This window comes from Taurulus bubalis (assembly GCF_910589615.1).
Source record: "Taurulus bubalis genome assembly, chromosome: 12".
NCBI classification, from domain to species: domain Eukaryota; kingdom Metazoa; phylum Chordata; class Actinopteri; order Perciformes; family Cottidae; genus Taurulus; species Taurulus bubalis.
In genome coordinates this window covers 17,889,541-17,909,734 of record NC_136600.1, presented here as the reverse complement: position 1 = coordinate 17,909,734, position 20,194 = coordinate 17,889,541, and the positions used below count along the sequence as shown (strand labels likewise).

The 20,194-nt window shown below is 40.1% G+C and overlaps 2 protein-coding genes across 2 annotated transcripts in view; both read left to right on the top strand.

The window, feature by feature from the left end:
• The window catches only part of cers2b (ceramide synthase 2b), a gene marked incomplete at its 5' end in the record, with an annotated part of 6,264 nt that extends 3,481 nt beyond the window's left edge, over positions 1-2,783 (top strand). The window contains 5 exons of the mRNA XM_079226904.1: positions 558-650; positions 1,174-1,302; positions 1,647-1,753; positions 1,856-2,009; positions 2,592-2,783. Of these exons, the coding sequence (XP_079083030.1) occupies positions 558-650; positions 1,174-1,302; positions 1,647-1,753; positions 1,856-2,009; positions 2,592-2,741 (633 nt within the window). The 3' untranslated portion in view covers positions 2,742-2,783. The remainder of the gene's footprint in view (positions 1-557; positions 651-1,173; positions 1,303-1,646; positions 1,754-1,855; positions 2,010-2,591) is intronic.
• A 2,792-nt stretch (positions 2,784-5,575) lies between these two features.
• On the top strand, positions 5,576-16,706 carry LOC306745117 (aryl hydrocarbon receptor nuclear translocator-like; the record flags this gene model as incomplete). Its single annotated transcript, XM_079227853.1, has 21 exons — positions 5,576-5,612; positions 6,221-6,314; positions 6,482-6,529; positions 6,635-6,682; positions 6,863-6,910; positions 7,542-7,755; positions 8,173-8,386; positions 8,537-8,639; positions 8,739-8,804; positions 8,993-9,078; positions 9,206-9,282; positions 9,857-9,991; positions 10,109-10,183; positions 10,571-10,722; positions 10,975-11,100; positions 11,564-11,651; positions 12,684-12,871; positions 13,722-13,911; positions 14,096-14,270; positions 14,353-14,489; positions 14,580-16,706. 21 exons carry the CDS (start codon positions 5,576-5,578, stop codon positions 14,661-14,663), a joined length of 2,385 nt encoding a protein of 794 aa, XP_079083979.1. The 3' UTR covers positions 14,664-16,706.
• Between the last annotated feature and the right edge of the window lie 3,488 nt (positions 16,707-20,194).

Genomic DNA, 20,194 nt, shown 5'->3' with positions numbered 1-20,194 from the left:
AAAAATAGAAAATCAGAAGCGCAAAACTGCTAAATAATTTCCGGGTTGGAGGACACTATTCTTTGACGGCCATGACTGTGTAAAGGGTATACAATTGCATCCTTTGTGGTATTAGAATGTCTTAAATTAGATTAGAAGAATTCTGCAGAAAGCCTGAGACACAAATCAAAAGACACCCTCCATATATAGAGTCCAGATAGAGCTGAAATGATTATTTCATTTTTATAAATCGGCTCATCATTTAATAAGGTTTTTCAACATAAATGCAAAAATACACCAGTTGGTCACTGTCTTCTGTAATAATTAACGAAATATATTTGGCTTTTGGAGTTTTAGCCATATAAAACAAGACTTTCTTATGTGTCTGCTTGGGCTCTTTCACTATTTTCTAACATTATAATTGACCAAACTATTAATGAATGGATCAAGAGAATAAAGACAATACGATCAATCAGTAATAGTGGTGATAATTGCTAGTTGCAGCCCTAGTTCCCAATATAGTTTTGCTCAAATTGGTGTATTGTTTTGAAAGTAAAGCTCTGTTTCCTCTCCTTCAGACTCTCCTCCCATCTCAGTATTGGTACTATATGATTGAGCTGGGTTTCTACAGCTCTCTGCTCTTCAGTGTGGCTTCTGATGTCAAACGCAAAGTGAGTGAATTTATTTATCTCTTCTCTTTAGTTCAGGTGGTATAAAACAACAACACTTTAGAAAGAAAAGATACACAGCCGTAATTGTTAGTGGAAAACAAATATAGTCTACACAAACAATAGTTTGTGTTCCACTTTTATATGACTATTACATCATGATTCACTGCACGTAAGAGGAAGACAAAGTCTGTCTTACTCTCTGAACAGTTTGACACCTGGTTGGCCATTAGACTGTTGTTACACATGTGTTTGTATGTCTGCGTGTGTGTGCGTGTGTGTGCGCACGTGTGTGAGTGTTTAGACTTTGCTCAGCCAGGGTCAGCGGAGCGCAGTAGGAGAAAGAAGCACAATGTGTTCCTCCAAAAGATTATTCTAACCTAGATGCTTCTTAAGCAGAGTTCAACACTTCTAACTCACACACTCACACATACACACGCTTAAAACATGTGAGACATAAATATGCATTCCCAACATTTCCCTTTTCTCAGCACAACAACCATGTCTCCTTTTGCTTTCTCTTTAGGACTTCAAGGAGCAGATCGTTCACCATGTGGCAACCATCCTCCTCATCAGCTTCTCCTGGTGCGTTAACTACATCCGTGCTGGAACTCTCATCATGCTGGTTCACGACTCCTCCGATTACTTTCTTGAGGTAAAGGCCATTTATACATTCATAGTATTTTGATTAGCACATAAGCAAACATATTAATCGGGCCAGTATGAATAATCATCACCACAAACATATTTGATGTTGATGTCATTTATACCTAATATGCTGCATCCTCTGCAAGATTTGTTCACACGTAATTCACTAAGTGCAATAAATGAAATAAATTCAGACACACTGATGATACATTGCCACCTTGTGGAGGAAACTACACTTTGGTCATCTTTAGTTGAAAAGAAGCAAACCGACTACCATTTTCACTCATCAAACAAACATTATATATGTATCTGCAACTGACCTATTAAACTCTTTCTTTCTCCCCCTGACAGTCAGCCAAGATGTTCAACTATGCTGGGTGGCGAAATGCCTGTAACTACATCTTCATTGTATTTGCTGCAATCTTCATTATCACGCGGCTGGTCATCTTTCCCTTCTGGTACACACACATTTTAAACAGTTGTTTCAACATATTATTGTAATATGGACCTTTATTTTATTTAAATTACCTTGTCCATAATCCTCTCTATCTCTATTGCAGGATTATTTACTGTACTTGGGTTTACCCGGTGACCATCTATGAACCCTTCTTTGGCTACTACTTTTTCAATGGACTTTTGATGGTTCTGCAGTGTCTTCATATCTTTTGGGCTGTCCTCATCATACGCATAGCAATCCGCTTCCTCACCCACAATGTAAGCAGACAATCAAATCTAATGCAAAGTTCAATATTCAGTTGTCCCTCCAATTAATCTTCAAAATTTCTCAGGAAAAAAAGGATAAAAATCGCACAAGCAGAACCAGAGATATCAGCTTTTTTATTCTACACATCTTTCTTACTTGTCTAAAACTTGGTGTCTACATTATCCACAATACAACTCAACCACTGACAATTTTGTTGGAGATTTGGGTGTTTTATGCTAATAGCAGTTAATGTAGCTTCAAGAAGAGTCGAGGTAGGATCACTTGTTTCTAACTCCACACCATCAGATCAAGTGGCATCACTTAAGGGCAATCTATCAGACTTGATGTAGATCCTTCTGGAGCCACACAATGCCTATACAGTTGGTTTCTGCAGTCGCACCAAGACATACTTTGATGTTTCCCTTTAAAGAAAACTAATTATGTCAGCTGACATGTTGAAGTGCCATGGAAGAAATATAGGAATATTAAAATCCATGTCATTTTCCGGGTTGAGTTTGTTCTGACACTGGCCAGAACAGTTTGAGCATTGATTTATTGACACATTTCAGACTCTTTTTTTGGTTGTTTTTCAGGAAAAAGTGGACGATGAAAGGAGTGACAAAGATGAAACAGATGAATCAGAAGAGGGGGAGGAAGAGGAGGATAACAAAAACATGAAGAAGAATGGGCCGGTGCAGAACGGTCACACGGTCCACAACAACAACCACAGCAAGACAGAGTGAAAGCAAACAAGTGTCAGGATGATCAAATGTGAGAAGGACTCATATCCCTCAGTAGGGGAGCAGGAGGGAGGGATGAAAAGAGAGAGAAAGAAGAAAGGATTATGGGTTGGGGGGGTGGGGAGTCATTCCCCTACAATCAAGAACAGCAGGTATCCTGAGGAAATTTGACACTGTTACTTTTGCACAACACAAAAACACACTCTCACACATTAATTTGTCCTTTTAGAGGGCACAGAGGTTCAGCAGATGATGCACACAACATTAAGTGGCGTGGCTGTTGAGCTTTGCCATGAGAGAAAAATGTGTCGGCGTCAGTATGTAAGTCCAACAAATTCAAAGAGACAGGGGAGAAAATGGAAGGGGTGGGGGTGAAGGTGCTTCTTCCTAGCTTTCCTTGTTCTGTGTGCCTTACAGCCAGCGAATGGCTGTTAAAATGCCATTTAAAAAAAAGCTTTCTGCTTTAATCTTGTGTTGTTGTATTTTGTTTTTTGTTTTCTAATAAAAGAACAAAAGAGAAAGAAAATTAGTTTTTAAAAAGCGGGACAATGGGGCATTCCCTAATTATCTATATATGCAATTACATAAGTGTTCAGCTGTTGCAACATGTTTGCACAAACACACAGTGTCTCTGCTACACTGTAATAGTGTGCAGTGGGCCTCTGCCCCCTAATGATGCCTGTGCCATTTATAAATATGTCTGCCTTTTAAGGTTTAAGGAGTACATTTGGTGTCGGTTCTTTCTCTAAACATAAAGAACATCTTGCTTTCTTGTTTTAATCAATGTTTTATTCTAAAGCCAGCAAATCTAATTATTTAAAATTCTTTCTTCCAAAAGAGACTGACCTGCAAATGTTATCATTCTCAGTTCTTTGCGGTCTGAGCAGTCAGAAATGCCCAGAAACGAGTGCTTGGCACAAACACTGCAATACAAATCTCAGCTTCCTGCTAGTTTTTGACGGAGCTGAATGTTTTTCCTCTCTGGTTCGGCTGAAGCTGTTTGATCCAGTTGTGTCGTGCATTGCGCTGATGCTGCCACCCGCTGTAAACCGATGACTCCCAATATAATCGTTGCAAAGGTGGGTTGCTCGATTGGAATGGGACAGATTAACCATCTCCAGATCTTACTAATAGGGGCCAGATTTCTTCAATTTACTGCCTTGTAGCCTGGGTTATGTTTGTTAACCTGGGTTAGAATTTTAAATGTTGATCTAAGTGAATGATTTTAAGTATGATTGTGTTTATGAAACTGGTTTTACAGGTGTTGTTATTTGATGTTAAGGAGATAAACTTTCTTTCTTGCAGTTTAGTGTTTGAGACTCATGAGGATTCAAGAAATGAATGTTCCTCTTTTGTTGTTATGCTTTAAAGTTGTATGTTAAGTGCCTTATCTGTAATGGGAAGCTCTCTCCTGTCTTCATGGCCGCTCATTTTCTTTCCTGTCTCCACCTCACAGAACTCTAACACTCGTATTTCCTCCCTCCACTGTTTCATTCATCAGTCACTCTGCTTCCTTACAGATTACCTGCCTTTCAAACTCACTCTCATTCCACCAACACGTTGTTTTTTACTAACCCAAACCAACCAGCAACCTCTCTTCCCCTGATAAAGAAGAAACAGCTGTGTCCTAATTACAGTGTTATTTTTTTTTATTATTGTGTTGTTCAATGATGCCTAAGTATTGTTATTAATAATAAAAGCAAAGATCATGAATCACAATAAAAGCACTTTCTTTTTTTTACCATTATGTCAGTAAATACTTCATGTTTATAACTGCCAGTAAATAAAACAAAAACATTAGAACATTACATTAAAATTCCATCTGGCATAATGTTAAAATACATCATGATATTTTACAGATTAAAAAATGCCATCCTGTTAAATTGTATTAATGTATTCACTCTGAAGACATCAGCCCAATAATCAGACCTCTCACATTGTAAATGACATATGTACATCAAGTGAAAACCCAGTGCATTTATTCAATTTCTGTTCTTCAGTTAAATTTTGAGTTTACTGTGCTTTACTGGAATATACTTTCTACTTTGACTCGAAATATTGAGTTATTATTTGAGCAGATACTGTTCTTCATACAAAACAAATATGATGAGCTAATACAATATACTACTTAGTAGTATATACAGTAGTTTAAATCATCTACACATTAATGCATCAGTTTATACTGTATATGGTCACATGATATAACACTTTGAAAGGGGTCACTGCACAATAAAACTTTATATTTTGAGTAGCATTACAGTATATAATTGACGAGCTCAATAACTCAATACTTTCGTATTGAAAGTGAAGTTAGAAGTGGAATATTTAATATAAAGTATAAAGTAGCACAACGTTGGAATAGTCATGTAAACCTTGTACATTTTTCTTCACCACGATACTCGAGTTGCATCTCGGCTAGTTACTGAAACTGGGGATGTATTTATTTATGTATTTATCCTACAGACCTGCAGGTCCCTCCGCTGTCAGAGGGGCGAAGCAAAACACGGATTTCCCAACGTGTGACGTCATTTGTATCTGACTCTTGACGTCCAATAGGAAGCGGAGAAAAGAAAAGAGTAGACAGCTTCTGCTCTGTAGCCTGAAGCGCCATCTTGGATAGAAAAGGGGGATTTAAACCGAGAAAAAGAGGAATTGGTCAAGTCAAATCTTCCCTTTCGTCTGTGTGTTAGGTCCTCGTGCGTTTATAACACAAAGTAAAGGTGCGCACGTGAGGACATCCACCGGGCACTTGTTAGCCTTCACCCAGCTAACAAGAGGAGGGGCGAAGGGTTTGGGGGATTTTTTTTTTTCTTCCCCGCAGCCGAAGTTGTTTGTTTATGTTATTTCAAATGGACATGTCCTCTTCAAACACAGGTAAAGAGCTTTAAAGGTCACTGCGATTGTTTAGCCGCATTGTGTTGTGCAATTGTTCGTGAGTTGTGAGAAAGAAGGTTTTAGAGCCAAAGAGGACAGTTCCCTAAAGGTTGCGTGACAGCGGCGGCTAAGTGCTAGCTTAGCAGCTGAAGCTAGATAACGTGCTACATTCGCTACTAGCTGACTTAAAATAACGTTGTTGTGATACTTTTGCAAGTTTAAATGAGTTAAGGTTAAAAATATACTTATCTAAGTCAGCTGACTACCAAGCTGCGGTTGGTTAGCTCGGTTCATGTGTTTCTGTGTTTAGGTTAAGATTTATATCTGGAACGATATGCTACGTTTAGCTTCAACAGTAGCTTAGTGTCCTGGTTGTTTTTGCTCTCTACGATCTACAAACACTGATCACGAATAGTTGACGTGGAGCTAACTTAATGTTGAACACACAGGTTGTGAAATCCTACCAATGTCAGTTGCGTGCGGTATTGTCAGTTTGTGTTTGTGCTTCAGTAAGCTGGTTTAGTTTCTCTTTGAGATCTTGAGGCTCAATAGGAAATCACCTGTCATCACTGCTACATGTCGTCTCTCTGTGCCTGTGTTATTTATAGAGTTACCAGACCCAGATCTGGGTCTGGGGGCAAGTGGGACCCAAGGAAGTGGCGGAGCTGTTGTACCAAAAGGGACCAACAAAAGAAGGTGTGTGTGTGTGTGTGTGTGTGTGTGTGTGTGTGTGTGTGTGTGTGTGTGTGTGCACGCGGTAACTTGTGTGCTGGTATTTTTAATTTGCTGACTAGTTTAGTTTTTGACACTTGGTCAACATTATTGTGAGAATATTTGTTTGATACGTGTCTCTTTTCTCCTTTCGACAGGCCAGACTTTGATGATGATGATGACGACGAAGGAAACAAGTTGTTCAGGTTAATTTGTCTCTTGTTTCGGATTGTTCTGTTATAAAGCAAGATGAGGTACATCAAGAGTTTGGATTGTCGAGGCTGCTGCCATAACAATCAATGTTTCCTCAGGTGTGACGATGAATCAGGAGGCGGCAATGACAAAGAGCGCTTTGCCAGGTAGGAAGACGAATTATAAGAGATGGATATGTGTGAAGGGGGTGTAGGGGAGCTACATTATTTATACAACAGGTACCCCCATGCTGCTCTCACCTGCTTTTTTTTTTTTACTCCTATACTTATTTTTATTTTGGTAGGGATTTTTGGGCCTGTGTTTTAGTGGGTTGGTTTCATTTCCAGGCTTTTGGAAGAAGATCAGAGTTTTGCAGATAAGGAAAAACAAGCCAGGTATGGCCTGTACCACTGTAGAAGGCTCCCTCTCCTGCTTGTATCCATATCCATATTGAATGCACTGTTCAAATACTATCTTGTCCTGGTGCGACTCCAGCACATTGTTATTTTGACAGCACAAAATGACCTCTATGCGTCTATTTTTGTGCCTCAGAATTTTATGCTTCTTTACCCCAGGCAGACTTTTTCAGCCCACCACTGTTTTATATGTCACTAACTGCTACACTGTGTGTGACTCAGGGCTCACTTTGGTACTTGGTACTTTGGTTATCCCTTCCTCTTGAGCAACTTTCCTCTGTCTTTTTTCATTCCCCCCTCTCAGGAGATCTAAGTGGTCTTTCTCTCTCTGCACTTGCTCTCTTTTGTCACCAACTGGCCTTGAAAGACCAGACTCTTGCATTATCACTATCATTTTAATTTTTTACAGATAATTGATTTTATAGTTTTGTGCAACCATTATTTCTCTCACCTTCTCTCATCCTCACCTCTTTTTCCCAGTTGGCATACTTACATTGCAGCATTAACTCTAAACTCTACTCCATGTTGTCCACCTGCCCATCTGTTTCCCCCATCTGAATCCCTCCTATCCTGTCCACCTCTTCCTCCCTTTGTCATTTCCTCCCTTCAGGGAGAACCACAGTGAGATTGAGAGGCGAAGGCGGAACAAGATGACTGCCTACATCACAGAATTGTCAGACATGGTGCCCACCTGCAGTGCACTCGCAAGGAAGCCAGACAAACTAACTATCCTGCGAATGGCCGTGTCCCATATGAAGTCTCTAAGGGGAAGTGGGAGTACTAACTCGGATGGGTCGTACAAACCTTCCTTTCTCACTGACCAGGTATGAGCTGTGTGAGGGAAATGTAGAAATTGAGGTGTGAATTCCACTCCTCCCCTCGTTGGAAATCTTAAGACTGGTTGAAGGCATGTTCAGAGAAGGCAACAATTTTGGACAAGCCAGTACTACTTGTGTAGAAGTCAGCAAAGTCATTTAATATACATGTCTCACAGTCACAGTGTTTTTCTCATGAAACCTTTCTAAGTTCATTGGAGGAGTGAAAGTAGCATTTTTTTTTTAAGCCTGCACGTTAGTTTTCTCACAGGGTAGCTGGAGAGCAGTCACTATTTTCACTGACTGTCATTGACGTTGCTGGTGTAATCTAGTTTTGTAATGTTAAAACAGATTTTTTTTTTAAATGAAGAAACCTTATAAATATGCAGTTACTGTAAGTGAGCCTTTTGCGTCATCTGTCTATAGGAACTGAAGCACCTCATCTTGGAGGCAGCCGACGGCTTCCTGTTCGTGGTGTCATGCGAGACAGGCCGCATTGTTTACGTTTCTGACTCCCTGACACCCGTGCTCAACCAGGCACAGTCTGAATGGCTGGGCTCCTCCCTGTACGATCAGCTTCACCCGGATGATACAGAAAAGCTTAGAGAGCAGCTCTCTACTGCCGAGAATAACAACACAGGTACACGGCATAAACTAACACTAAATATGCAGACAGTAGAAGATGTGTTATCACTATTAATTCCCAAAGTGTTTTTGTCAATATACAAATGTTGACTCATGATCACTCATTACACCCTTGATTGTGTCTATTCTTTGTTTACCCTTAAAGGGAGGATGTTGGACTTGAAGACAGGAACAGTAAAGAAAGAAGGCCAGCAGGCGTCATCTAGAATGAGTATGGGAGCCCGTCGATCATTCATCTGCAGAATGAGGTGTGACTCTTACTACAGTTGGTTATCCAGTTCATCATTTATATTGATATGTGTCCAGATGTATAAATCGTTCATATTGTGGCCCGTGTGTATTTGCAGGTGTGGCTCTTGTCCCGTGGAGCCGTTGTCCATGAACAGACTGAACTTCCTGAGGAATAGAAATAGGTGACCACAACCAAACAGTTTATTTTACTTTAAGTTTTTTTTAAATAGAGTTGGGATTACTGTGCAGAAATAAACATATGTAGCCCAGTAGCAATAAGATGCACTTTAGCACAATGTTACTACTGGCACAATTAGGGACTGATTTAATTGTTGAAGTATGTATTATAATTTCTTCCTTTTCATCTCAGGAATGGTTTGGGTATAGCTAAGGAAGGAGAGCCCCAGTATGTAGTGGTCCACTGTACAGGATACATCAAGTCCTGGCCCCCTTCAGGTAAAACTAGTAATTTTACTAGGGTCAGCCATATGTAGCTAATATGACCAGACCCTTTAAATGATCCTAAATCCTTTTTGTGAGTATTTGTGGCCCATGTTAACACATTTGCACATTTGTGTTTTAGGAGTATCATTAACAGACGATGAATCAGACAACACTCAGGGGAGTCGCTACTGTCTGGTTGCAATTGGGCGATTACAGGTATGATAGATGCCTCGTGTGTAGAGATATGCACATGTGGCTTTTACTCTGATGCAAGTCAAACAATGAAAAAATCATTTTGAACTGATCATGTAAGTTCATTATTGAGTTGTGTGTATATATAAAATATATATATACACACAACTCAATAATGAACTCAATGAACTTACATGATATATATATAAATAATACAATGAAAATACAAGTCGTGTGTTGGTATGGCTCTTTACTGCAAATTTATATTTACAACAAACGGCAGTAATATTTGATCCGTATATCAACAATCTAAGAATAAAATTACCTTTACCTTTTGCCACAAGGCCATATGTTCTGGCCACAATCTATGGTCTTACCTGAAGTAGATTAAGGCTGACTTTTGGACTGTTGCAGTGTTTGAAAGAAACATATTTTTTACAAGCAGTTGATTGTAAAACATCCATAATATTTATGATGTTTGAGTAAGCACTCTAAACATAGATAACCAAATGAAATTGAAAATATAAGAAAATAAGTAAATGTCATTCATGCACAATGTGGTTTTGACCCAGTTAACACTCAAATCTTTTCCCTTTAGGTAACTTGTTGCCCTGGTGATACAGACGTCAACAGTATTAGTGTTCCAGTGGAGTTCATCTCACGCCATAACTGTCAGGGCATGTTCACCTTCGTGGACCACCGCTGCATGGCAGCTGTCGGCTACCAGCCACAGGTAAGACTCTCGGCTTGTGGACATGTCAGATGGCATCCTCAAACAACCTTTTGTGCCAGAAGTTGCCGTTGATGTCTTCTGAGCTGATCGGGTTTTATTATCTACTGTGTGTTGCAGGAATTATTGGGGAAGAACATTCTCGAGTTCGCCTACCCTGAAGACCAGGGCTTACTAAGAGACAGCTTCCAACAGGTAGGACAATCTGAATATGTGCAGCTTTTTGAGGACTCATTTTTATTTCTGTTTATCTTTTGTGTTTGTACAACCACATTAATTAGTTTAAATGCACATACAAGAATGAAAGAAAAGATGAATACACAATAAAGTAATTCAAAGTCAGACTAAAACTGACCAAAGAGGCCTGTAAGTCTGAATCAGACACTTTCCACAGCAAGAAAATAAACTTTTGGTACAATTTGGAGACATTCATGCTGAAAAGAAAACGGCTCCCTCTCACTAAATAACCTGACTCCAATTACCTGTGTAACCTGATATCTCCCAATAACGTTGCTTGTTGTGTGCATTGATTATAAAAATACCAGATTGTGACTGTTTGGCGTGCTGGATTGTTGCCCACAGGTGGTGAAGCTGAAGGGCCAGGTCCTGTCCGTGATGTTTCGGTTTCGCTCCAAATCGAGAGAATGGATCTGGATGAGAACCAGCTCCTTCACCTTCCAGAACCCGTTTTCAGAGGAGATTGAGTATATCATCTGTACCAACGTCAATGTCAAGTGAGTCACACACAGATTTGACCAATACCAATACTTATGTAAGACGATTACGCAATCAAATGCAGTACATAATGAAACCATTGACGTTTTGAAATGTGACTTTTGTGAAAGATCCCTCTGTCTGAATGCTTACGTATCACCCTCCGTCCCCGGTTCCTCTTACGCCCTTACCACAACCCCTTTGATTACGCCACACACTGATCACTCTCTCCCTACACCTCTCCTCTGCACCCATCTCTGATTGTGGGACAGTAGAAACTCAACTCAGGACCCCCTCCCACCCATCTCCTCCCCAGTGGGTACGCTGCCCCTCTCCCTGGGTCAGAGCAGTCCAAACTGCCCTCCTGTAATACTCAGCCCTGGGCAGGTGGCCGCCAGGTGAGACAGGCCTGGCCTGACTATCCTCCCCTGCATGGGAGAACAAGGGCTGCTTCTTCATGGGAGACTACAGCTGTTTCTAGCAAACTGCCATCCTTCTGTTTTTAGTTTTCATTTCCTACTGTGGGTGATTCTTCTCTCCACTGTATTTGCCTCTGTAGCGATTAGAAAAATAGTGCGGTTTTCTAATAAGAAGCATGTCTCATAGTAAGTAGTGAAAATGGACTTTTAACACAGGTAGTGTAGCATGTTAGCAGTATGTATTTGTATAATAGACCTTTCCTGTCACTGTCTTCCTCTTCTCTCCTCGTTTCTCTTTTATGTTGCCATGGTGACCGGTGGCGGGTTGAGTGCTATTTTGTCAGCAGGTGTTCAGGCTTCTCACTCAACAGTGGAGGGGCATGGAAATGGAATGGAGGCTATTTTAGACCGTCTCTCTGTCCCTCTGTGTTTCCCTTTTCAGGCAGTTACAGCAGCAGCAACAGGCCGAGCTAGAGGGAGGTGGAGCCAGAGATGGTCTCTATGAGGCAGGACCAATCACCCTCTCACAGGTTAGGCCTTGCACGTGTGGGGACACATGAATGTACAGTACATGTCCAGTTTGATTGAAGCATAGATTGCGCCCTGTTTCTCCTGAGTCCTTTGTCCCCAGAACTGGTCCGGCATTTTTGTGGCAGGATGTTGATTATTTGCTTTGCAGTAAAACAGAGCCGGATGTTGAGAGAGACCCATTATCACGGATGCTTGTTGTTCATGCTTGAATTAAATAGAAAACGTTATCTGTAGTACTTCATCAAAAGAGATTTTAAGTATTCCTAGCATAAATGATTTGTTTTTTTCAGGTTCATGACTAAAAGTGCTACATTTGATCACTTAAACTCTTCTTTTACGTTCACTATTCATTTAGGTGCAAACCTATTCAGTCAGCTAGCCGTTGAACAAAACGCAGGGTTCCTTCGGTTGTGAAAAACCTGGAAAAGTCATAAACTGTTTGAAAACGGTTTTCCTGTGCTAAAGAAGACGGATATTAAGCTAATTTAGTTGCTCTTTTCTGCTATGTGTTATGAAATGCATCTCTCTATTGAGCTCTCTCACTCCTTTCTGCGCACACTAACATCTCATAACAACAATTACAAAATAGCTACAGGGCCTACAGATGATAGTACAACAAGGGCATATGGGGAGTAAATAATAGATTCATGTCAATATTTGCCTTGGGACAGATTTAACAAAATGACAGTTAAACTGCTCTGTAACTGTGCCAGTAGTGATTACGACTAGCAACACAGTATTCAACTCAAACAATTGCTGATGGCAGAGTACTTAGTGTTTACTTTATGTCATATGTTATGTACTCTTTATTTACTCTGTTTTCCTAATATTTGGACTGCTGCTTCTGTCTACCCAGTAAAGGTAGAAGCTGTTATATTGTTAAGACAAATCTGTGGTTTCAGGCAACAAACAACTATCCAAACTATTTTGAGATTGGGAGTTATGTCACCGGCTACCATGATTTCAGGCTCCTCCGTCTATTATGAATGTCTTTAGATTAATTACAGGCTGATTATTTTGGTGGCCCTCAGATGCCAGTGCAGCCAGTGACTGCAGCAGGTCCCGACCACAGCAAGAGCCTTGAGAAGCCAGAGCTGTACCCCTCCCTTTTCCAAGGCCCAGATCCGACCAAGGGCCTGCCCTCCACCTCTACTCCCACCACACAGATCTACCCTCCAGCCAATAGCTTCACTGCTGGCCATTCCAATGATGCATACAGGTAGGAATAGGTCTTCATTGTGTATACATATCTGTGCATGTGGTTACATGTACACCATATCTTAAACCTGGAGGCTATACTTAATCTAATCCCTTCCTTGACACTCTTTCAGAGAGTTATTGGTAATTACCACCTCGACTTGGCTCTGTTTTCAGGCTTTAGAAAATGTAGCGCGTGACGGGAGACTTGGCCAGTCACAGGTAATTTCAGAGAGAAGGTGTTCCTATTGGCTGCTCTACACATGCATGTCCAACATCAGCAACAACTGCCTCCACTACACAACATTTTTCTTTTCTTTGTGAACTGCCCAGCTTTAACTTGGGATAACAGTGAATTTGTCAAATTCAGTTAGTGGTGTACTAAATGTAAGATCTGAAGACAATGGGGTGGTTATCTACTGTAAACTATACGAACAGTGACTCCTTGCTGTTGTGAACATGAGTGAATTGACACATTTATGTTACCAACCAACTGGTTTGCATGTCGAGAGGTTTTGCCTATCGGGGCAGAGCTAGCAGGGGCACTTATTTGTATGCTATTGGTTTGTGTGAACAACAGCAGATGGGTCAACTCCCAGTTCCCTCAAATGTGAGTCTACCACATAAAGGGTTTAAAAGAATAAAGGCTTCCCCCATGTGCGTTAAGTTGATGCAGATGCTAAAGATCTCAGATTCCCTTCAGAATGTATTCCTAAAAGCAGTTATAGTATCCTTCCAGTATTTACTCACTGCTATGCTGACTTTGAATAGGATTTCTTCATTTGCTGCTAATCTTTAATTCATAGTGGGTTTTCATCAAAATTATTTCAACTGAGTTTCTAAAATGTTTGATAAGAGGATTTTGTCTGCAGGCCAGTCAACATGACTCCACTGATGCCACAGCCAGCCCACTCGGCAGGGCAGATGCTGGCTCAGATGTCTCGTCAGAATGGAGCCCCGCAGTCGGTCACGCCCTCCAGCACTGGCAGCCCCCTTCATGGAGGACCAGCAGGAGGATGGCCTGGAGCTGCAGCTGGAGTCAGACCACAATTTAATAACCAGGTAAGTCAGTACAACAAGATGAATGATTCTTTGGTGGTATGTTTAGTCAATCTTCATTCACAAATGAGACTTCATATGGTGCTACTTTTATGGTCTATCCCAGTTATTGATCCTTACTTATTTACCAATGACCCCCCCAGCTATAGTCAGTAAATGGAGTTACTCTTCCAATTCTAACCAGCAGGTGGCTCCACAAGCTGCAAAGACCATGTCTCCACAGTTTGCGCCCATGGTAGGATTTGGCGGTGGCTCTTCCAACTCTTTTGGCCAGATGCCTACAGGTGCTGCTCCCACCCAAACCAACAATGCAAACTACCCGCCCATTAATGCACATGCCAGCCTCAACGGCAATGGTTATGGTAGGTTGTGTGCTTATATCTGTGAACCTGTGTCTTTGTGTTATACTGGTGCACCATCTCACCCCGCTGTGCTTAATCCCAGATGGCTCTCGGTCCGGGCCGCAGTTCCCGTCTCGAGCAGCAGAGGCAGTGTGGCCCCAGTGGCAAGGCCAGCAGCACTCGCAGAGTAATGCAGAGCAGCATCCTCATGCTCAGGGCAACCAGCAAGACATGTTTCCTGTGAGTGAACCCAGCCTAATCTCTCTGTCTAGTACATGTTTCTCCCTCTCTCTGTCTCTTAATTCTAATAAATCTCTCAATCTGATTCAGGATGTGTTGTCTATGCTGGACCAGCCTGCCAACTTCAACGGTGATGACTTTGAGATTCCCATGTACCCCGCGTTTGACCAGTGACCCGGTCAATACTTCTCAGCTGGTCCACCCCTTTTGTCTTCTTGAGTGTTTTTGCCCTCACTCTTCCTTATACTGTATGACTCTTATAGCTTTTTTGATCCTCTTTTCTTCCTGCTCCTGAGAGAAGCACTCTTCCCTTGCTATGCATGGCTTAAATTGCACTGCTGCAAGCCATTTAAAGAAGGAATGATATATCTGACTGCAGATATAAAGGGGAGGAAAATCAAGGATTTCCTACTGACAATAAGACAATTGTTTTACCAATATTACAACCATTGTAAGGCTCCGTTCACACCAAATGCAAAAATGCAAATAGACGCAAGCAACAATTTGCACGTCACGAAAGCCTATCAGCATTGAGATGGTGGCACCGATCAGCGCCAACTGGTCATCAAACTGGCTACTGGTCAGCTAGTAGTCCGGCGAGTAAACTCACGCGAGTAACGCAACATGAGAATTTGCTTTTGGTGTGAATGCAGCATAAGATAATTATCTAGCTAGCACTGCCCAAAGCTCAACAACCTATATTGTAGATAGATATATATATATATATATATATACACACACACATACATAAGCGCACTATCGCCCAACCACACTTGAATAGACTAAACAAAAACACTCTTAAACTCTGGTAAATATACACAGGAAGTTAAAGCACACACACACACACAACAGCCTTTTATTCTGAAATGTTCCTAAGTTTTCTCAGGCATTGATGAAGAGTGTATTTAGATGTATCACCCTTTTAGCATGTAGACTAATCACTCCAATCGTTGATTTAAACTCTCAGGAATTTGCAGGGATATACAGCTTTGGTGATTTGTTTTGTTGTAATTCTCAGCTGTCACGCAAACCACCACTGCCTGTGCTAACCTCGCTCACAGTTTAAAATCCACAGCATGTCTCTGCATGTCAGCGCCGCTTTCATGGAGCACTTCTACCATGTGTAGATTTGTACTAAACACAGTTTTCTGTGGCTTTGCCTATACATTTAATTCTTTTCTGTTTTCTCTTGAGGAACATGAGTTTTTTTGTTTCCCCTTATTAAATGATGTCCTCCAACAGACGCACAGTGTTAACAATTGCTACATACTGTTTGCCTAGGTGCCTGTTGGAAATGTATACATACAATCTATTTGTCTTTGCCTACAGAAACGTGTTTATACAGTATTAATGTGTATGTAAAATGGATTCATACAGTACCATCAACTGTAACACAGTCCTAGGGTTTCTGACTTGCTTGATAATCTTCTGTCACCCTGCATTACCCTGTACCAAGCATAGGCTTTTTGTACTCCTTTTGTAAAAGAAATATAAAGAAAAGGAAATCACAGCAATAATTAACAAGCAGGAATTGAGTACTTTTAAAGCCATTCTTTATTTGTTGTCAAATGTGTCCCTTGATTATTTGTATTTTAAAATGGAGAGATATGGTAGTAATGTTTGATTTATTGTTATATTGAAACTCTTGACCTCTCTATCGCCCTATTCTGATTGGTATTTAATCAATGGCTTGATCATGGTATTCAGGATTAAAATGGAATAAACTGAGCTGAAAATAATATGATCGTTTAGTGAGAATGCCCTCAAAGTGTTTCCTCTCGTTTGTAACAAACATGTTGATCTTTGCCAACAAGGTCCAATTACCTGTGTTTTACAATCATTTTTTTGGGTGTTTGTATTGTAGAAGAATGTTGTGAGATGAAAGATGCTTCTACAATATTATGTGGAATTAGTTTGAATTTTACTCTTTTTATTAAAGTTTTTCATTGTCTGTGTGAAACACGCACACTTGTGATTACACATTATGTAATTGTAATTGTAAACAAATGTTGATAATTCTCCAGTTTTCATCTTCAAGAGGATGGTATGTTGGTGACTGTGTTGTCTTTGTTATTGGTTGCTTTGTATCCAGGTTTTCTTTTTCAATGATGTGAACTTTTATCACTCATAGAAACACAAATATATAAATATATACTGTATATGAAATGTTAAACGAAATAAATAAATGTTTGGTTTTTGTATTAAATTGTTGAAAGTGAAGAAGTTGGACTGTTTTGAGCTGCCCATGCTTCTTTGAGGTCAGAGCCGGTTTAGTCAAAAAACTGAGCATAATTTCATCCTTAATTACAAAGTCATGTATATTTTTTTGGTTGCTCCTGATGGCTGTTTTAGCAGTCGACTGATCACACACATGCAAGGTCACGGCTGTTTTCAGTCACATTCATGCATGTATTCACTTTCTTTAAACAGTTTAAAGTTATTAATTATTATCTTTGCTTTGATTGGAGTGTATCTTTTTTCTTTCTCTATTGTGTATCAGCGAAAACTCGAGATCTGTGGGTATCTCCTGGGATCAGTTTCCACCTTCGTCCTGTCCCCGCTCTCATCAGCCTGGGGGTGAAAACGGATGGCATTAATTTCACACACATGCAAGGTCAAGGCTGTAGAGGTCTAAGATAGGTTTTCTGTGCCCTGTTTTAGATGCACTTGAGTAACATCTTGTGCTGTAAATCTTGTTTCGCGAGAATCCTCTCAACACACTCTTCTCACAGGTGTTTGCAGAGAGTTACTTTACTCTTAACTTGTGTGTGTGTGTTGCTGTAGTGGCATCAGAATACAAGCAATCTGCATGTTTTTGGTCAGGATCAGATTCCAACTCAAGTGGATTGTTACCAAGGCGTCATATCCTCTTTCTCTTCATTAACCTTTCCGTATCTTGAACACTCTGTACTCTTAATTTATCGACAACTTGTAGGCCATACATTTTTTATAATTGTGCATATGTGATAGGGTAAACTGATTGATTCAGTATAGACCGAGCATCTTAATCTGCACACCACTTTTTCTTTATTAAGCTCCAAAAGGTTGCGTACATACATGTGTCTGTCGTGTTGTCATGTGTCTATTCGTTTTACTCGCCAGGGATCCAGTGACTCCTTTTAAGGCGTCATCTCCTGTTAAATTCTCGTCTCCTGAAGAGACCAGAGAGATGCATGGGTGTTCTAATCTCAGGAACGGCATGGTCGTTACCAAACTCCTTATTAACTATTCATGGAGGACACGGGTGCCAAATGGGGCTCTGTGTGTCGTCTTTGGGAGGACAGTAGGTGTCAATGTGAGGAGAAAAGAAAACAGACCAAGACAGAGGAATGGATTGTCGAATTCAGACACAACCGAAATAGAGTTGGTTTCTCATTTTGAAACTGCAGCCGCTTGATAGATTGTGTTTTAGCATCAACAAAGGAGCTGCTAGACCCATTTAAAACAAAAATATACTGGATTTTTGTAATAATTCAAGCATTAGTGGAATTACTTTGATGATTAAGTAGTTCCAACAAGAGGGAAGTAAACGGATGAGGTAACGCCTGAGGAATCAATACTTTATTTGTTATTTTCTTTGTGGATTTGTCAACATGGACCCTCCAGTCGTGTCTGTGTCCAGGGTGGATGTGGATGTGGATCTTGGTTTTGCCCTCTTCTTCTTTTTCCTGCTCTGCTTCTTCTTGTTGGTGACCATAGTTCGCTGCGGTCAGATGGTGCTCGACCCTTACAGTAATATCTCTGTCGCGACATACCAGGAGGCACAAACAGAGGAGTGATGGACCTACAAATTAAGGCCTACAGTAAAGCCATCTATTCAAACTCCTCTTATGGGATAACACAAATGAGTTGCCTCCAGCCAAAGAATATTTGTAGGCTTCTTTTATGACAATCAGTCTCGTGGAGTTTTGTCTTACACTTTCTCAACTTTTTTACTGAATTAAATCACAATTTTGTACAAAAAAAAAGAAGTCTTCCAGCAGCATCCAACAACTGCAAATGATGTAAGTATGCTATGTACATTTCAAAATATACTGAACATATAGTGTTGAAAATGCATATGAATAACAAGGTATTCATGGTTTAAAAATACAAGATAGTTGTAAAACTCAAAGATAAAGCAAGTCATTTTTTGGAAATCATTAAAATGTTGAAATGTAATTATTTTAAATGACTATTTACTGTGAGTGATGTATGGTCTATATATGATTAAATATGTTCAACACAAATCTAGAAATGTAATAAACTAATGATTTATCTAGGTAGGCCTTTCTAGTATGATAGACATAAATGCCTGGAGGTCCATATTGAAACATTAAAATATTGACTTATATATATACTTAGCTCAACTGGTAAATAAACATTGAACTATTCATCAACAAACACTGATCTCTGCCTGTGCATTTAATCAGATGTACAATTCCATGACCTTACAAAAAAAGGCATATCTCAACCAGCCCCATTCTCCTCGTTTCATACTTTTCATTTGCACTAAACAGGGAGGCAGACTTCAAGAGATTAAGTGGGATTTATTCATCATATCAGAATGTACATTGTGAAACGCTGTTTGATAAAGACAGAGAAAAATGCCTTCCCCTCCACATTAATAGCGCACAGATGTTTCAACGTTCTCAATGATGTACATATAATGCAAAACAGATGTTTTGCTCTTTGCCCCAAATTCTTGTTTTGGATATTTTGCACAAACTTTCATGCAAGTTACTTGTTATTGAACAAATTCAATAAACCCTTTTGTGTATATCATGTGTTGGTTGTTCAACAAGGGTGAGTCTTTCAATAGAGGCATATTCATAATAATAAGCAGAGTCAAGAAGGAATCCAGAGAGAATATTCTTGTGCACCCTCAAGTGGTGAATGTGAGTGATTACTGATTAACAGTAATTTAAACTAATGAACAGGAATAATGCAAAAAGTAAGAGTCAGAGAACTGCCCATTATGCTCGCACCTTTTCCCTTTCACTCAGATGTGGATTTTCTACTTACAACGTTTTGTAAATTTGCTTGAAAAAGTGACACTTTTAGATTCATATATTAAGCATTAAACGCCTCAAAGCCTCAACATGACACCTAATGCTCCTATAATTAATAAATAAATGCTAATTCCATCTGGGTATCATTCAGAAACTCCATAATGAGCACCGATAAGTTGTTCATTAATTATTTCATGGCCAAATTTCTTTTAAGTGTATTTTGTGCAAGATAGTTGAACGATACTCTCAAAGTAGTAGCCTGGAATCTTGTTTTATGACACATATCGTCATTATTTAAGCCTATTCATCAGAATATACAAAGTGTGTTTAAAAAGGGCAATCAATACATAATCTTAATTTCTTCTGAAAGTCCCATATCTTGCATGAATGCAGTAAATACGAGCTGGGCCCAAGATAATATTAATAAGATGGCAGTGAGTTTATCTGTTTTCTTGATCTATTGGATGAACTATCCTGAGACATTTCTCTGTCCTCAATGTGCACAGCGTCATGTGGCTCAGGTGCGCGTTTTTAAATACCTGGACAACCTGCGTGGGCGGGTCTTTCGTCTTTCACTGAACCAAACTCCGCGCTATACCTCCGCCCTCCTCGGTTACCCCGGGAAGCAATGCACGCGCTCCTTGTTGTGGCTAGCTGGTAGCATTAGCTAGCTAAGCTCATGGATGGCAGGATGGAAATCAGCGATGGGTGAGT